Source organism: Nesoenas mayeri (assembly GCF_963082525.1).
Source record: "Nesoenas mayeri genome assembly, chromosome: 21".
Lineage (NCBI taxonomy): Eukaryota > Metazoa > Chordata > Aves > Columbiformes > Columbidae > Nesoenas > Nesoenas mayeri.
This window is the reverse complement of record NC_137571.1, coordinates 5,065,973-5,082,899: the sequence shown is the minus strand read 5'-3', so window position 1 is coordinate 5,082,899 and position 16,927 is coordinate 5,065,973. Positions and strand designations below refer to the sequence as shown.

The window sequence follows — 16,927 nt, the reverse complement described above, 5'->3', positions numbered from 1 at the left end:
AAAACAACACAGAGAAAACATAGAGTAACTGTTATATATGTATTACACATCATTCGCTTCTGTGCAGGGGGCAAGGACAAAGCTTATGACTTCATTTGGGTTGTCAGGGTCTAAGGGAGAATTAAATAGCAGATGAAGTCGCCATAAAGATATGCCCTGAGCTGGTTTTATGCATAGCAGATTGTTTCAACTCCTCTTAATACTGAGAATGCACTAACATCCCTTTCACATTCCATTTTCCTATGCCTCAAAAATACAATTAATTTTATAATCTCTGTTTCTAAAACAAACTTTTTTTCTTCCTACTGGGATCAGACATAGCAAACAAAATGCAGAACAAACTGCAAGACTATTTGCAAAGGTGATATATTTTACAGATTTAAGTAAAGTTAGTCTTGCCTATTCCTTACCAAGAGGACTGCCACTGACTGAAAATACAGCACTGATTTTCAGCTCCCCTTCCTGAGTTTTTGGCTGTTGGCCGTACTCCTAAAACAAAGGGAAAGGAAAAGGAGAACAAATACACACATGTAATCACAGGTGACATGATTTCCATTCTTTCATAATGCTGTATTGAATGTCAAGGAAGAGCGAGTCTCTTAAGCCTGCTCCAAAGCCAGGCTTACAGATGTGCTGTGTGAGCAGCGCACACCCAACCTGCTCAGGGGCTCACGGCAACTAGGAGCGGGGTCTCGTGGAGCCGTGGAAAACCATGGCCAGTGCTCCAAAACACCTCGGAATTCAGCCAAAGCTTAAGAGAAATCTCTGCTTTCCTCTCACACAAATTTTCCATCTGCAAGTGCTTTGCAGTTCTTGCCCCTGCTCTGTGAAACAAGCTTAATCTTCACATTCATAGGTGATGATAATGAAATAGAGAGCGGGATGGCGAGCAGCATTCTGTACTTAGCCATCACTTAAGCACCTTGGAGGGGCCTGCGGTGAAGGTTCACAGCAGTTAAAATTTTAAACTGGGACAACCACGGTTCTGTCCCACCTCTCATCCCAGATCAGGATGCTGTTTGATAGCACTAAGTCAAAAATTAACTCCTTTTATTGCAGTCTTTTCCCTTTTTTTGGCCAGCTTAGCTGCATGAAGCTGGGCCCGCTAGAGCCAGATCGTCACGGTCCCTGCTCAGACTGGCTTCACTGAGAAGGGAATAAGCTCATAGCTTCTAAAGGACGAGCAAATCCCTCCAGCCAGCCACGTGTGGAATAGCTGACTACTATAAATCACCAGCGTACTCGCCAGCAGCTATTCACGTTTGACACTGTGCTTCCTGCCCGTGTTCTGCCTAGAAAGCTGAACCACAAAGCAGCTTGCAACACTCTACATGTAAATCTTAACAGGCTGAAAAGCATAATCTCTTGGAACTACAGAGATGATAAGATTTAACCTACTTATAGTCATTTGCGAGCAGTGAGGGCACGATGTCGTGTTATGACTGAGCTAAACTCGCAGTTGCTGTCTGGCTGTAAGGTAAAGCCAATTCAAAAGGACTAAGCAAAATTAAGCTCTCTTTTCAGCGGCACAGGACTGCTCCCTCAGCTTATGCCGTCTCCTAAATCACACACTAACATCCCCAGAATATATGCTAAAACTTAACACTTCTCTTACTCCTGGGGGAAAATTACAAGTTTCTGTACCAGGACAACCAAACTATTTCCCAACAGGTTTCCCAGGAGAACAGTATTTGTTCATCGTGCGAACCAGCAGACAGAAACAATGCCTCGAGAAGCTTTTAAGCTGTGTATAAGCCTGCTGTGATTATGGGTTTAAAGCATCAGATTTGGGGTTTTTTTAATATTACAATTTTAAAACTGGTTATTTGCAGAAATACAGTTTTTAAGCATTTTAACTGCGGTTTTATCCTTAGTGCATATGGAGGCAAATCCTGACATCAACTGTGCTTGATCAAGCGTAGTTTCACAGCAGTGTAAGTGCTGGAAGCCAAGAATCTTCAGCTCCAACTATTGGTTACAGTAAGAAATGCTCTTATCTTCCAAATGACATTAAAATACAAACAACCAACCCCAACCCAGAGTAATTCCAATCTAAAGCAAAATAAAATGAACCTTCAGCAGTCCCCACACTTGTCCAGTATCAGGCAGAGTTGATGGTTACAGGATTTTACTCCAGGAAATAATACTTTGAACAATACAATATTCAATATTCAAATTCTTCAAGTCTCCACTTTCACTTATTAATACGATCTTTGATAACTACAGACATCTTGTATTGCATTCCACACAAATCCACCCAGCAGATGACATCTTGGGAGGACAAAACAGAGAGACTGAACCTACACATGGTTTGACACTGCATACGCTTCAGGAAAACTAAAATCAAACAATCCCACAGGCACTGAACAAATCAGAAAGGCAGTGAAATCTGAATAGCGTCAAATACTTAGTTTACTTCTTTATTTTATCAAGCCAAGAGTATTATGAGAAAAGAAGAAAAAATGTTGGGATGACAGGCCCAGAGAGAAGAGGAGTTTTAGCAGAAGTTCACAGAATGATGCCAGAAAAACCAATGCATGCACCAGAACACCAGCACTCTGGAGTCGATGCGAGCGGGATGAATCCCCTTGGGAAGCTTTGCACACCTTTAACTGCACATAAAGTTTAGCGTATAACCCAAATATTAGCTGTGAGGAGACAGGAATTGCAACACAGATCATCTCCCTGGTGCCACACAGCAAACCAGTGGCAGAGACCAGTTAAAGCTCAGCAACCTCTGCCCCAGCACCGCTCAATCCATCGGGCAGGCTTTCTCCATTTTGCAATGATTGACCTTTTACCTGTATCATCATTAAAATTTCAGTGTCAAATGAGAAGTTGACTTAAACACATGCTTAAATTGACTTCACCAATGTGTACGTATTTCAATATTTTGCTAAGGTAAGACTTCTAAGTGTTAATTTAAAACAAGAACAACCAGGAACCACTGTGCTCGCAATAACCTTTAAGAGGGAAGTAGTGGGAATAGCACTGTTTCAACTACACCGCTCTACCTGTGACAACTCACAAAATAGTCAGTAAAACATGAATGCGTTTTATTTTCTAGTTAGATAGAGCTGAGAGAAAGTGTTTATATTGCCACAGATTTAATAATGCAAGTTTTACAGCACTTGGGTTTGTCTCTAACTAAAAAGCAAAACATCTTCAGTGACATGGTAACATGACATCAAAAATTTGGGGGTTTGGGTTTCATGGTAGTATAAGAAGGAAAAATCCTTCTACTAAACTATGTTCTTCAAGTTAAATTTCGGTCAACAAACCAAAGAAATTGCTGAATTTACATCCAGCTTATGCGGTCAGCTGTCAGACCAAAATGAGAAATGCAACGGGAAACTTACCTCGGAATTATCAGGTTCATCTTTAATTTTGTCTAACAGTCCCTGCTGTGGGGCCAAAGCTTTATCATATTCGTCATCCAAAGGCTCCTCCTTAATTCTAATATTTCGTGCAAAGGAATTCCCCAGCTCTTGTCCAATAGATTCCTTACTAGAAAATAGGTAGCTAGACTCCTGAAACAATAATATGAAAAAGAATTCACCCTCCTGCATCTGCCATGAGGAGTTGGGCTGCTGCCAAGGGGAGTTCCTGGTGCAGACCAGGAGAAATGGGTCCTGCCTCTGGAAGGTGGGAGAAATGCTGGGGGCAGCAGCTGCAGCACCCTCGGCCATCCCACCCCCGCGCCTTTCCACTCCGCTGGACAAAGCAGGAGCCACCCAGCTCACTAAGTTGCTTGTCAGAAGGGACATTCGGTCTCCTGTTGATACAGCTGTTCCCTGTCTCGTCTGGAAAAAAGGCAGCAGGTCAGATGGAGGCATCCGGGTCTAGATTCGGCTCACCGGTCAGTCAGACTGTGCTGAACACGGCTATCAAAAGAATCCTCAATCCAAAGAGAGGGTCAGCAAAATTTTACAAAATTAAAGGCACTGCTTAAGTAGCAAAGATGTCTAAGAGTCAGAAGATCAGTTTTCTTGATACTCAAATTTACACTCAAATACAAAATACGTATTTTGAATTATTCCAGTATATTTCTGCACTCGCAAAAGTGTTTGAAAGATCTATAGCTTACCCTGAAGTTAGTTTCTGGAGTTTGTGGCGCTAACTGCGTCCGTAATGTTTCTTCTACTTGATTATGAACTGAGGAAAACATATACATTAAATAGAAATGAATACAGATTCCAATGCATTTCCTTTAAAACTACCTAGAGTCTGATACTGATCCCCAACCCCATAGTCTGACAGCACCTCAGAAGTATGAAACTTTTCCCTTTCTCGTCCCTGCAAAGATGATGGTAATCCTTAAAGAGAACTGACACTTTTTAATTAGTCTACTGGGTCATTATTTTCCCATTCCAGCAAAATGGTTGGAAGACTCTGAGGCAAATAGTTTATTCAGAATTTTCTCTACCCAGTGCATTCTGAACTCTGCCATGTTTCAACAGAAAACATTTTTCAGAGCAACATCCTTTGCTTTGCTTTCCTGGTCTTCTGCCTCTTCCCCCCACTCTTAGGAAACAGTAGCTTATGCTTTTTTAGCATGTATCTTTTTAACAATAAAGGATTTGCCTGGATACTGCATGCTGCCTATAAGCAGTTACAATTGCTGTTTCCATTACTGACTACTCTACCTGAGGCTGCCCAGCTTTCAGCCACAATCTTATAACTGCAGGTATTTACAATTTTCTGAAATACGTCTTTGCACAGAAATATTCTTCAATTGATTTCTACCTGAAGGTAAAAGTAAAGAGACATATTTAACTCTTCTTTGTTTTAAAAGCATCCGTATTGTTGCTCTACCATCTGCGGAACCTGGAAACACTGATTTTAAGATGCTGTTACTAAATATAAAAAGTTTAAATATCAGAAATTTTTCAGAGCCTGGGAAGTCCAAAACAAGTGTGGGGGCAGCAAGGCTAGAGGTGACTGTCAGGCTCCCTCAAATGAGAAGTGGACGACAAGCACTTGGGTTCTCCCCATGGCAGCTGGACAAAGCTTAACAAACTTAACCTAAACTTCAGCATCTTTTCTTTTAAGGAGTTCCAAGGTCTGTTAAAAAAACAAAATAGTGAGAAAAAAACAAAAGGAAGCTTAAATTGTCACCCAACTTGGCTTAGTAAACCACAACAACAAAGGATATGTTGAGGCTTTGAAATAAGCTGTGGAGGATGAGACGCCCCTAATGCTGCCAGGCCCTTTTGCAAATCCTAGTCCTAATACAGAGTTCATGGTGTTTCAGGGTTCTTTATAAAATGCTGCCCTACACACAGTCATGCATATTCTCTTCAGTAAGATGATGGTTTTAATAACTAGCCCTCATTGCTAATTTCTGTCTAGTTCCTTCTTCCTCTTTGCGGAGTAGCCAGGTCTACGATGTCAACAGTTACCTGCTTTGTCAAGAAAACTGCTTTTCAATCTAGAATCCATATCTTTAGGGATTTTTTCCAATCGTTTTTCACGTTCTTGAAAATGTCCTTCTCTCTTCTTGTCCTTTGCTGAAAAAGTCTCTTTTCCATTATCTCTTGTTATGCTAAAATCTTTCCGCATTGATTTAAATACAGGGCCCTGCTCAAATGGTGAAGCAAGATCCTTTTGGATTGCATTCTGAATCTGAATTTCTTTTTCACTGTCCAGTTCATGTTCTGTAACTCTCTTGCCCTCTTCCAGATGATCTTCATCATGCATTGCTGAAGAAAGAGTGTCTTTTGGAGAGAAATTTTGATCATCTTCATTGTCGCTCCCAACAACAGGTATGCCCGCAAGATCCCCAGAGTTCAGAAAATAATCATCATCATCATCATCATCATCCAGCAGGGAGTTTTCAGATCCTGTTCGATTCTGTATTCTGTAAGAGATGCTGTCGAGGGCAGGTGTTAAGTTGTGGTCAGTGTCCTCAGACATTTCTGCATCCAGAATTTCACCACCTAGGGAGAAAAGAAACACATAAACAGTCAGAAAATTCACCACCTTCATGTGTATCAAAGGACAAGTGTGTGTCCTTTGCTAATCTGTCTGATGCTGCAATTCCTTGAATACTCTAAACATTCTTGGGCCAACATTACTGATAAAACATTGCTGACATCAGGAACAGTTCTGACCCACTCACCACGCAGTAGAGCAGAAGCTGAACTGAGTAAAACTAACCAAAGAGAGAAAAAACATTCACTTCAGTTCATCTCATCTGTAACAATTGTGAAGAAGGCAATGCAGGGAGGGAAGGAGCAGCAAGGGCTGGGAGAAGGGCAAGAGAGTCTTTTTCAGCAGCAATGATACTTCTAAGAGATGTTTTGTGAAACTATGGCCTTGTATAAATAAAGAAAAATACTTACATTTTTCTGTAATATCAAATACCGCATCAGATTTATCTTCGAACTGTAAAAAGGAAAGCACTATATCATTATCTTGGTCAGCTGCCACGTACTTTGCTAAAAAGTATCTGATCAAAACCAAAAAGAAGGATCATGATTCCTTCTCCTTCCTTTCTTGCTCCAAGAAAAGTTCTACAAATTAAGACTGTTACATTACTGAGAAGGCACATTTACTCTAACAAGTTCAGAAGCACAAAGAAAAAGTATACAATGAAAATTCAGAATTAGCGTCACTTCCCATAGAAGGTGGAGGAGAGAGGGAAGGAATGTCAAAATTTTCACTTCTATGTGAGACACTTGTATCAGGTCAAGATCACAGATTCTGCGCTCTTCAATGATCTAAGAGCTTTCATTTCCTCTGAATGGTACATGTGGAAAAACAGCAGCTTCCACGGACATGAGCTGCACAGATCCAACCTGATCTCTTTTTATGATCAGGTGACCCACCTGGTGGATGAGGGGAAAGCTGCAGATGTGGTCTATCTAGACTTCAGGAAAGCCTCTGACACTGTCTCCCATAACACACTCCTGCAAAAGCTGGGAGCCCATGGCTTGGACAAGTGCATTCTCTGCTGGGTTAAGAACTGGTTGGAGGGCCGGGCCCAGAGAGTGAACACAAGCCCTACAGGGAGAGGCTGAGGGAGCTGGGCTTGTTCAGTCTGGAGAAGAGAAGGCTTAGAGGTGAGCTCAGCACTCTCTAGAACTACCTGAAGGGCAGTTCTAGCCAGGTGAGGATTGGGCTCTTCTCCCAGGCATCAGCAATAGGACAAGGGGGCACGGGCTCCAACTCTGCCCGGGGAAATTGAGGCTGGAGATTAGAAAGCAATTCTGTGCAGAGAGAGTGGTCAGGCATTGGAATGGCTGCCCAGGGAGATGCTGGACTCACCGGCCCTGGAGGTTTTTAAACTGAGATTGGACATGGCACTTAGTGCCATGATCTAGTAAACGGACTGGAGTTGGACCAAGGGTTGGACTTGATGATCTCTGAGGTCTTTTCCAACCCAGTGGATTCTGTGATTCTGTGAAAGGCTTCATCTCTAACAGGGAATGTGGCAGGAACAGTGGAACATAACGCTGAGCCTCCTACCGGGAACGAGACGACGAATGTCAGCATGAGCACAACCAAAAAGAACCAGATGATGACTCTGAGTGCTGTACAAAACATCTGTTTTCATTAAACATTCTCTGACAGACGTTAAAGTTGATGGCATGCTTGAACGCTGCCTGAAGAAGTCTCTACACTCAGCATAATTAAAGTTCCCTTTAGAATATCTCATTAGCATCCTTCCTTTCTGCCCCAAAGATACCAGCCATTCATTCAGTCATCTCTCCTTTCTCTACACCCCCAGCTCACAGAATCCCAGAATGTCAGGAGTTGAAGGGACCTGGAAAGCTCATCCAGTGCAATCCCCCCATGGAGCAGGAACACCCAGATGAGGTTACACAGGAAGGTGTCCAGGCAGGTTTTGAATGTCTCCAGAGTATGTCTCTATGAATGTCTCTAATAGGTCATTCCCCAACTTATACTAGAACCTGGGGTTGTTCCTGCCCAGATTCAAGACTCTACACTTGCCCTTGTTATATTTAATTCAATTTTTCCCTGCCCAGCTCTCCAGCCTGTCCAGGTCTCTGATGGCAGCACAGCTTCCAGTGTCAGCCACTCCTCCCAGCTTGGTGTCATCAGCAAACTTGCTGACAGTCACTCTATTCCCTCGTCCAAATCACTGATGAATATATTGAATAATACAGGCCCCAGTACTGACCTCTCAGGCACTGCATTAGATACAGGCCTCCAACTGGACTCCGCCCCATTGACCACAACTCTCTGTCTCTGCACTTTCTTTTCTGGTAGATCCTGCTCACGCTTAACTCTTAAGCCATCTTAAGCAAAGTAATGCGATTTGATAGCAAAGGGATCATCTCTAATTTCATTTAACTCATATAGTAGATAAATCCAATATTCCACAGGACTGTGATGGGAACTATGGGCTTAGTAGCAGTCAGCTCCAGGAAAGCATGACAACATATTGTCTCAGGCTTCAGCTGACAGCAAGAAGTTTGTTTCTAATATCACTTGCAGGAAGATCTGTGTCTGTGGTCAAAAGCTTCGAATGGAAATATTTATAAAACAGGAACTTCAGCATCTGATACCACCAGCAGTCTTATCTAAGCCACCATCAGTTTCTGATGGTGAGAATCATCAGAACTCCCACATGGTGTAAATCCAAGGAGAGGAAACTACGGGAAGTGTTTGTAAGCTCGTGCATGTGGATACATATGTAACCTATATGCACATAAATATATATCTCCCCAATAAATTAGTCATTCCATAACAGTCTTTAACAATCAATAGATTGGTTTTGCGCAATATAAAGAGAGAAGTTGCCTATGGCTACAACCTTGTTTTGTATGCAAAATAGAGAATTTCTTTTAAAAAATAAACAGAACAACGTAAGAACTTTACATACATATGCGCATATCTTTCTAGCGAGCCTTTTGAAGTTTGATCCTAGGTTTTACTGCACCCATAAGCAAACTGTGGAAAGGAAGCAGCTGTTAAGAAAACTGCAATTAAAAATAGTCAGTGATGATTCTCAGTTTCTTGTCTATACAGTTTCCTGGTTCCTAGATACACAGCATAACCCTCCATGTCAGAAGTAACAAAACTGATAAGTAAGATGCGATTTAAAAACAAAAAAATAAAAGTAATTTAAATGGTAATTGCTATCCTTGACCCAGGTGAGCCCAGGAAGCATCCCCCTGACCTTCCACACCACGACCCCAAAAGGCTGCGGGAGCCTCCACCATGGGAACACTGGGAACTCAGCAATGGATCTGCTCTCCTCCAAACCGCAGCCAGAGCCGTGGGGTCGAACCGGAGCAGAGGGCAACAAAGAGCCAAGCCAGGCTGCAGCAACACCTGCTGCAGGAACCGAGCCGCTGCGGCAGGAAGGGAACCCGGCAGGGCCAGCGCGGCCAAGGAGCTGGGGCTGCGAGCGGGGCCTGCGGAGCCCCCAAGCCCCACGCCGGCCTCCACACTGGCCCCCACCACCAACAGCCACCCGCGGCACAGACAGCTCTCGTCCCCGACACATGGCCCGGTACCCCACCATGTGTGCCCTGGCCCCTACGCGTGGCCCGGCACCCCAGGAGCCTTGCGGTTCACGTTGTGCTCTGTGGGTGGGAACAGGCTCAGAGCCGTGCGTGGGGAGAGCGCGAGCTTGGCAGACATTGCAAAGTGTGTCCTTGAGACTTTAAAAGAGTCTTTTTAATCACTATTCTAGTCTAAGCGTGACCAAATGGATACTATGATGGGTATTTTTAAAGGCAAATCCCAAACAACCACCTATCCATGTAAACAGACAAAGGCAGGCATGTTTCAGTTCCTTGTGGCTCCCTTTGTGCTCCAGAAACACGCTTTTACCTGCAACTCACTTATGCATCTTCAATTTTTAAGTTTTGTGAAAGAAGATTTAGGCGTGTGCTGCTGCCATTTCATTTGTGCATTCTCAGAATTCTGAATGATTGACCAGAAATCACGGGCAGCACTTGAGCACAGAAGTGCATCTATTGCCCCTTTCCAGCCCCAGGTTTTTACAACATTCCCCAGTTTTCTGACTCTTTACAAGCAATTCCAACCAAAGCCCATGTCGACCTTATGGTTTCCATATCCACCATACATGTACACACAAGCTACAAACTGTTACCAACCTACGTGGGGTCAAGCAGATGAGTCTGTCAAACACACAAAGTCACAGCATGCCTTACTTTTTCTGAATGATCGGTGGTTTTAATCCATACCTACAAAAGCCAGAGGGGGATCTGAGCCCTTCTCCCATCTGCCCACAAAACCATAGATTTGAGAAGGAAGCGGCTTCACCTTGCAATGGTTTTTGCAAAGACACCAGTTTGATGTGCTGATCTGATGCCTGCAAGACTTGTGGGTTTGGCAAATTAAGAAACGTGCAGACACAAGACACACATCCAGTGAATTAACCAAGACATCCACAATAAAGGCTTTCTTCTAAAAACAAAGAACTTCACCGCTCGAAACCTCACCCCTGGCTACGCACTGAACTTTCCTATTGCTGGTTAAGACACTACAAACAATTGTTGATTTATGGGATTTTGGTTACACTAAATCTGTGAGCTGAAATTAGGGAAACTCCTATTTCTTGCAGCATCAGTCAGAAAAACTAAACTGAAGTTACATGAATGTAAAAACCACCAAAATCAGAGTAGGGTCCATACCATAACAATGTCTGTTTCTGATACTCAGCAAGCAATTACTCCAACGCAAACAGTTCAGTTCAGTTACATATTTCAGCATCCTACAAGACAGCATTTCCCAGATTACATAGGTACACTTTTGGCCAAAGCTTTCCAAAGGATGGCTATTCAGATTATGTTCTGCAAAGCACACAATTCCCTTAACTCCATGTAACCCCAAAGCTGAGCAGCTCATTGAGGAAGAGCCATCACTGTGGCTTTGGAAGGAAAGCAGTCCACACAATACAACTCGGAAGAAATTAGAGTAACAGTCTAGGATGCAGGATCAGTACTGCAACCTCCCTCTACTCAACGTCTCCCCCAAGAGGATACTTAACCACGCTAGCAATTGTTTGCTACTGAGGGAAAAATCCCTAACTCTCTGTAAATTAATCTTTAAAGAAAGTGAAATATGTCTAAAGCCTAAGTCTGCTTTTCATTAGAATGTGTCCTCAAATAAGAACCCACTGCACGCACACTGGGAAAATTTACAACCGTAGCAACTTCTGCTTGTTGATAAACACAGCGGGGATTATCAGCCATCATTCACCAACCGGTTCACACATGAACAGGCCCACACTGGTGAATCATCCCATCCGCCATGAGGTACTGCAAGTCTTTTCGCTTCTCCTAAGAGTTCGGTGCCTACACCACCAATTGGTGGTGAAAACTGGACAGTCTGTATGTATATTCAGTTCCCTCCATCTCAGTATTTCTGCTCTTAAAGTGAGAAAAGCAGATATGTGATCTACATTATTCTTCAAAGGATCTTCCTAACTTGGGCTTCTTTTTCGCCTGTTCCACTTCTCTTCCACATTCCTGTACAGTTCTACGATTTTCTCCTCTCGTGTTTTTACAAAAACTCTCTTTCAGTTGCTACAATTCCAGCCCCTTTTGTAGTTGTTGCCCTGGCTGGCTTCTACTTTTTCTTCTCCTATGAAGAAGTGGTTCTTAAAACAGGCAGCTTAGTTGGATGTTGCACCTTCTTTGCAGATACTATTACAAGTATCCAAGGCTCTTCAGAAGGAAATGCCTGAACACCTGGAAAAACAGGCAGAAAACCCACGAGTACTGTGTGATCAGAGCCACTGTGATTGCTTCACAGGGCGCTCAAGATCTGCCCTGTCACACGAACAAACAGACTGTCTGCAAAAACACCAGCAAGGACACCAAAACCATCACAGCGAGACACTTAAAAACACCAACCCACGTCTGCTCTGTTATTCTGCCTGAAAATGAGTGACGGAGGTGAAGCTTGCTTTCCATAGGCATCCTCCCTCCAAGGACATTTTCTTGAGACATGTTTAACCAACCAATTTGGTAAAGTTTTGAGATAGCAGAAATTTTGCCAAAAACTACCAAAAAAGTGTAATTTTTTCATATGGCACTATAACAACTCAAGGCTTGGATTTTTGATACTAAAGTTATCCAAGCTCTTAAAGGACTTTAAATATTTTTCTGAATCTGGACCAGCTATCAAAATGGAAAAGGACTAAGTGTAAAATTTAGGTTTTGGGTTTGTTACCAAAAAGGCGAATTCAAAGATTATGACATTAAAGGATCCTTTGAGAGCTGCACAAGCCTTTGCAGAGAAGCCTTCAGCGTCTTTGTACCATTCAAGAGTAGTTCAGTACCAAAACTTTCTAAATGAGATTATGTCATTCAGTTTTTAATTAAAGCCAGCTCACTCTTCACAGGTTCCATCTGTCACTCAAGCAGCCAGGAAGGATCCACTTATCCCCATGTTCCTCATGAGCTTCTTGATGCATGAACCTTCCTGCATCATTCCTACATTTTACTAAACAAATTCTCTGCTTCAGCAGGAACGAAGACTGTTGTCAATGCCAAGAGCACGGGACGCGTTCCATAATGTTCAGGGACACATGGAGCAACAATTGATGGAGACTTTCGCACTTAAAACTTGGTGGAGATGGCACTAACTTGACGATGCTTTTTTGTTATTCCTTAGCAGATAATTGGCAAGCTCAAGAAGAAAAAAGGCAACCTTCTTTTTTTCAGCTGGGAAGACCAGGTAACACAACAGAAAAATTGAGCCTATCAACGCAACGAGCACAAAGAGCCCTCTAGACATTGGGATAGAGGCAGCACAACCTTGACTGTCCTCGTGGTGTAAAAGCATTTCCTTATGTCCACTAACATTTCACTTACTGGGAATCAAGTTTAATTTAAAATTTCTTAAGTTATTGGCCTACATGCAGCCACTTCACTTTAAACTTCTTGCAGACAGGCAAAATCATGATTCCCCCAAAGACTTATACATTTATGTAATATCTGTGAGCAATTCTGCAAAACTCTTTTGAGTTTGCTTGGAAATAAGTGCAAGTGTCTGAAAGATTTGGGTCTAAGACAATTTAGTGATGATGTCCATTTCTATAACTGCAGAATAGCCAAATGGTGCCTGTGCAACGCCTCCGATTAGACCCTGAAGGCCAACTGTTCTGTTTAGCAACAATTAGCTTCACCGCAATCACAAGTTTCATGTTCCCTGAAACAAGTTCAGTAAATTAAACTTCTCTTACGCACAGGAATGGAAAACGTGAGCTAGTGTTCTTGTCCTTCTCAAGGCTGGAGAAGGGGAAAATTTCATCTTTGGGAAAAGGGAACTGGACAGCTCAGTGTCTTGTCATGGACTGTGGACTCTTCCACCCAACTACAAATGCGACTTCACCTCACTCGCAACAGAAAGGTTTCAATCAACTTGCATGCAGGAAGGAGGACTTGACTTGTTGAATAATTATTTTGAGCACTTAAAAAGTTATTCTCCCTCAGTTGCTTCAAGGGCTACAAGGCATGGACACAAAGAACCCTCCATTTGTTTAAAAGACAAAGTATTTCTTCAAGCAGAGGAGTTTGTCCAGCGTGCTTAGACCAAGCCGTGAGAACGAAGAACCACGTCTCAGGATTAGCATGGCCAATGGTGCTCACACAATGGTTGCAGTCTGAGCACCTAAGAACTGCCTGAAACTGCCATCTTGGCAACTCACTATGGCTTGACATGGACAATTGAAATACATCTAAAAAGAGCAATAACAACACTGTGTTTTAAACAAGGAGACAGATGGTGATGATGGATCCTAGTTAGCTGTAAGTTTATTATTTAAGTGATGCCAAATGATGTCTGGACATGCTCCTTAAGGAGAACTAAGAGGAAACTAAAGACACCTTGGGCAGCAGCAGGGCCAGCGCTGCTCAGGGCCTGCAGTCAGCAGGGCCAGCGGGCCGGAGGGGCCCCGCACGCCGGGTCCGGCCGCTGTGCTGTGCCTGGGGGACTGCAGAGCCCCCGGCCCGGCGGGCCCGGCCGTCAGGGCCCTGGACAGCGGCGGCACCGGCGGGGCCTCGCACGCTGGATCCCGGCGATGCGCGGCCGCCCCGGCCCCTCCCGCGCTGCCCCCGCCCCTCTGACCTCCCCTCGTGCCCCCCACTCACCCTGCCGCGGGGGCCGGGCCCCTCCTCCTTGGCCTCCGCCATGTTGCGCCCCCCCTCAGCTGTCCCAGCCCGGGGCGAGGGGCCGGGGGTCACTCCCTCTCAGCCTTCCCTCCCCTTCGAGGGGCGCCGGAGGGAGGCTCCGCGGGGTGCCGGGGCCGGCCCCGCGCCGTGCGGCGGCAGGAGGGGGCAGGCGCGGGGGCCCGGCGGTTCCCTCAGGGCGGCGGGGGGGTCGGACTCGCCAGGCCGCGAGCCCTCTTAAAGCTGCAACGACAAGCCCAGCGCGGGGCCCCAGCGCGCCTGCGCCGCGCGCCTGCGCACGCCCGCGCGGCCCCGCCTCCCGCGCCCACCCGCGCGGCCCCGCCTCCCGCGCCCACCCGCGCAGGCGCAGTGCGGCCTCCTCAGGGCCAGGCTGGGTGGCGCCCCCAAGGCGGGGGGGTCGGAGCCAAGCTGGGCATCCCTAGGCCAGCTCGGGGCGGGAGGTGCGAGGCTCGTCCTGCGACGTGTGAGGCCCTGGGCGAGCCTCGACTGGCCCCATGGTGGCCACAGCGCCTGTAACCTCGTGGCGTGGCCGCCATCCTGGTCTGTGGCGGTGGCAGGCGGCGGTGACATCGGGCCGGCTCCCCAGGCCCCGCGCTGCGCCAGGCCGAGGGTCTCTGGTGTGTCAGGCCAGGACACGGCGCTCCCGCCTCAGCACCGCCAGGCCGCGGCTCCCACCATGACACCTCCATGGCGCAATGCTGGTGCCTCCGGCCACCCCAAGACACGCGGCCTCGTGCCCAGCGCCCTGCAGATCACTCCAGCGGCACGAGGCAAACCAGGGTTGTCGTAACTTCCATCCCGGAACGCTCCAGAAGTTGACACGTTGGACCCACGGCCTTCCCGTTGGAGAGGGTATGTATGTGTTTATTCGACAGGATGCTCAACGCAGCCCAAACCATAATTGAACAAAGTTGTTGCGTTCCAAACCGAAGCAATGAAAGGTTTTAACATACATTTCAGCCCAAGACTATTCACTTTTAATTTTGTGCTGCCATGGAGTCTAGAAGCGCTTCCTTCCTGTGCTGAATCTGCTGCCCAGTGGTTTTGGAGTATGGAGTATTTGCAGAACATTTGGTTTGTTCCCTTTATTGGAATCAGCCAGAGAATACAGACCAATCTGGTTTTTGTTTGTTGTGCCTCTGCTGTATCACTCATGAATGAACCATTATGTAATTTTTTAGTTAATTTAACATTTGTTGGTACAACTGTGAAACAGCCATGTTTTTAATGTTGAAATGAATGGTTTAAATTTGACCACATTTTTCCTCATCTGTTGTTGATCAGAAGTTCTTATAATGGTTGTTTTACAGGCTCTGAGGACTTAAGCCCATGAAGATTTGCATGTATGTTTAGCCTGAAATACCTGAGAGATCCCATTTCTTTTGCAAAAATCACTGTAACCTTTCAAGGTTAAAACCTAAATATTTAAAGCTTTGTAATGTTGCCTGTCATTGTCATGCTTTCCGATAATTGAAGCACGCAGAATGTTAGCAGGACATAGGCCTATTAAGAAAAAAATCTGAAACTATGCACAAGATACAGATTGTTGCCTTTTTTTATGGTGAACAATGTCAAACATTACCCGCACCCACAAGCAGTTGATAAGAACAATGTGTTCCCTTCTCCTTGCTACTTAAATGATCTAACTGCTAATTGAAACTTTGTCTTAAAGAGAAATCTCCACTTACTAGCTTTATCTGATTTGCACCATTCGAAGCTGGTATTAAGCAGCAGCTGCATTTCAGTGGTGAATTAAGTGAACCTTATGTAAACACTGTCCTTCATTGGGCCCAAAATGTCAGATATATTCATTTAGATTCATTTAGGAAATCCTGTCAAATATCTCTTTAGAAATGATTGCATTCCAATGACAATGAAAGAATTAATGTAATAATTTCATAAGCTATGAACAGTGCTTTTCATTTATACAAGAGTCCTCATCCTGAAGTATAACATAATTCTAATTGATGAGTGATTTTGTGAAATTTCTTATAATAATCTGGGATTTTTTAGTGACAAAAGATGTAATATGTAAACTGTAAGCTTGAGGTGAAATTTAATTATTCAAAAAGAACTTTAATTTTGAAATAGCTACAGATTAAAAGAATGGCACAAAATATAGTGACAGTAAAAGATTTTAATATTACTTTATATTGGCATATTTTTTTTGATAGCTAGAAATTCTGATATGGTCTAAATATAGGGCTGCCGGATGTCAAGGTTCCCTCGGAGACGTCCACACGTGCCCAGCGCAGCCGGCAGGATGTGTGGATGTTGTGTGGAAATGGGCGCTGTGCACACAGCTTTGCAAAAGCAGGAGTGTAACTGTCCAGATGTGTATAACTGTCCAGATGTGTGTAACTACCCAGATGTGTATGGTGGCACAGATGGGCTGTACATGTGCAGATGATCCGAACACTGAAAATCCACGTATTTCTGAATTGAATTTTCTAGGAAGGCAGAAAATAGAGAAAAAAGAAGCAATAGGCTTCTTAGAATAGAAATATTTCTAAACCAGCTACACAATTAGTGACAATGTTGAGAAATCCAAGTATTCAGAAGTCAGGAGGAAGACCTTAGAAGATGATGTTGGTTTATGAATTAAGATCTTAAGGGTAACAAACTCACTTTTTGTTTTCAGCCTCTGGTTTCTGAGGCATTCTAGTGCACTACTTTCTTCTTCACTTCAGCCAGTTCGCAGTCCACCTCACTACCCGCTCATCCAGAGCGCACTCCCTCAGTTTAGCTGTGAGGATGCTGTGGGAGACTGTGTCAAATGCCTCACTCAA

The 16,927-nt window shown here is 44.4% G+C and overlaps 1 protein-coding gene across 4 annotated transcripts in view; it reads right to left on the bottom strand.

The window, feature by feature from the left end:
- Positions 1–14,333, bottom strand: part of ZMYM4 (zinc finger MYM-type containing 4) — a 33,316-nt gene extending 18,983 nt beyond the window's left edge. For 3 of the 4 annotated variants that reach the window (XM_080357656.1, XM_080357657.1, XM_080357658.1), the window contains exons 1-6: positions 14,100–14,333; positions 6,345–6,387; positions 5,403–5,939; positions 4,088–4,155; positions 3,360–3,530; positions 411–489 (exon numbers count right to left, since the gene is read on the bottom strand). In XM_080357656.1, coding sequence (XP_080213782.1) covers positions 411–489; positions 3,360–3,530; positions 4,088–4,155; positions 5,403–5,939; positions 6,345–6,387; positions 14,100–14,141 — 940 coding nt within the window. In that variant the 5' untranslated portion in view covers positions 14,142–14,333. Of the gene's footprint in view, positions 1–410; positions 490–3,359; positions 3,531–4,087; positions 4,156–5,402; positions 5,940–6,344; positions 6,388–14,099 lie in introns of those variants that run through there. The other variant, XM_080357659.1, reaches the window with a different exon arrangement.
- Between the last annotated feature and the right edge of the window lie 2,594 nt (positions 14,334–16,927).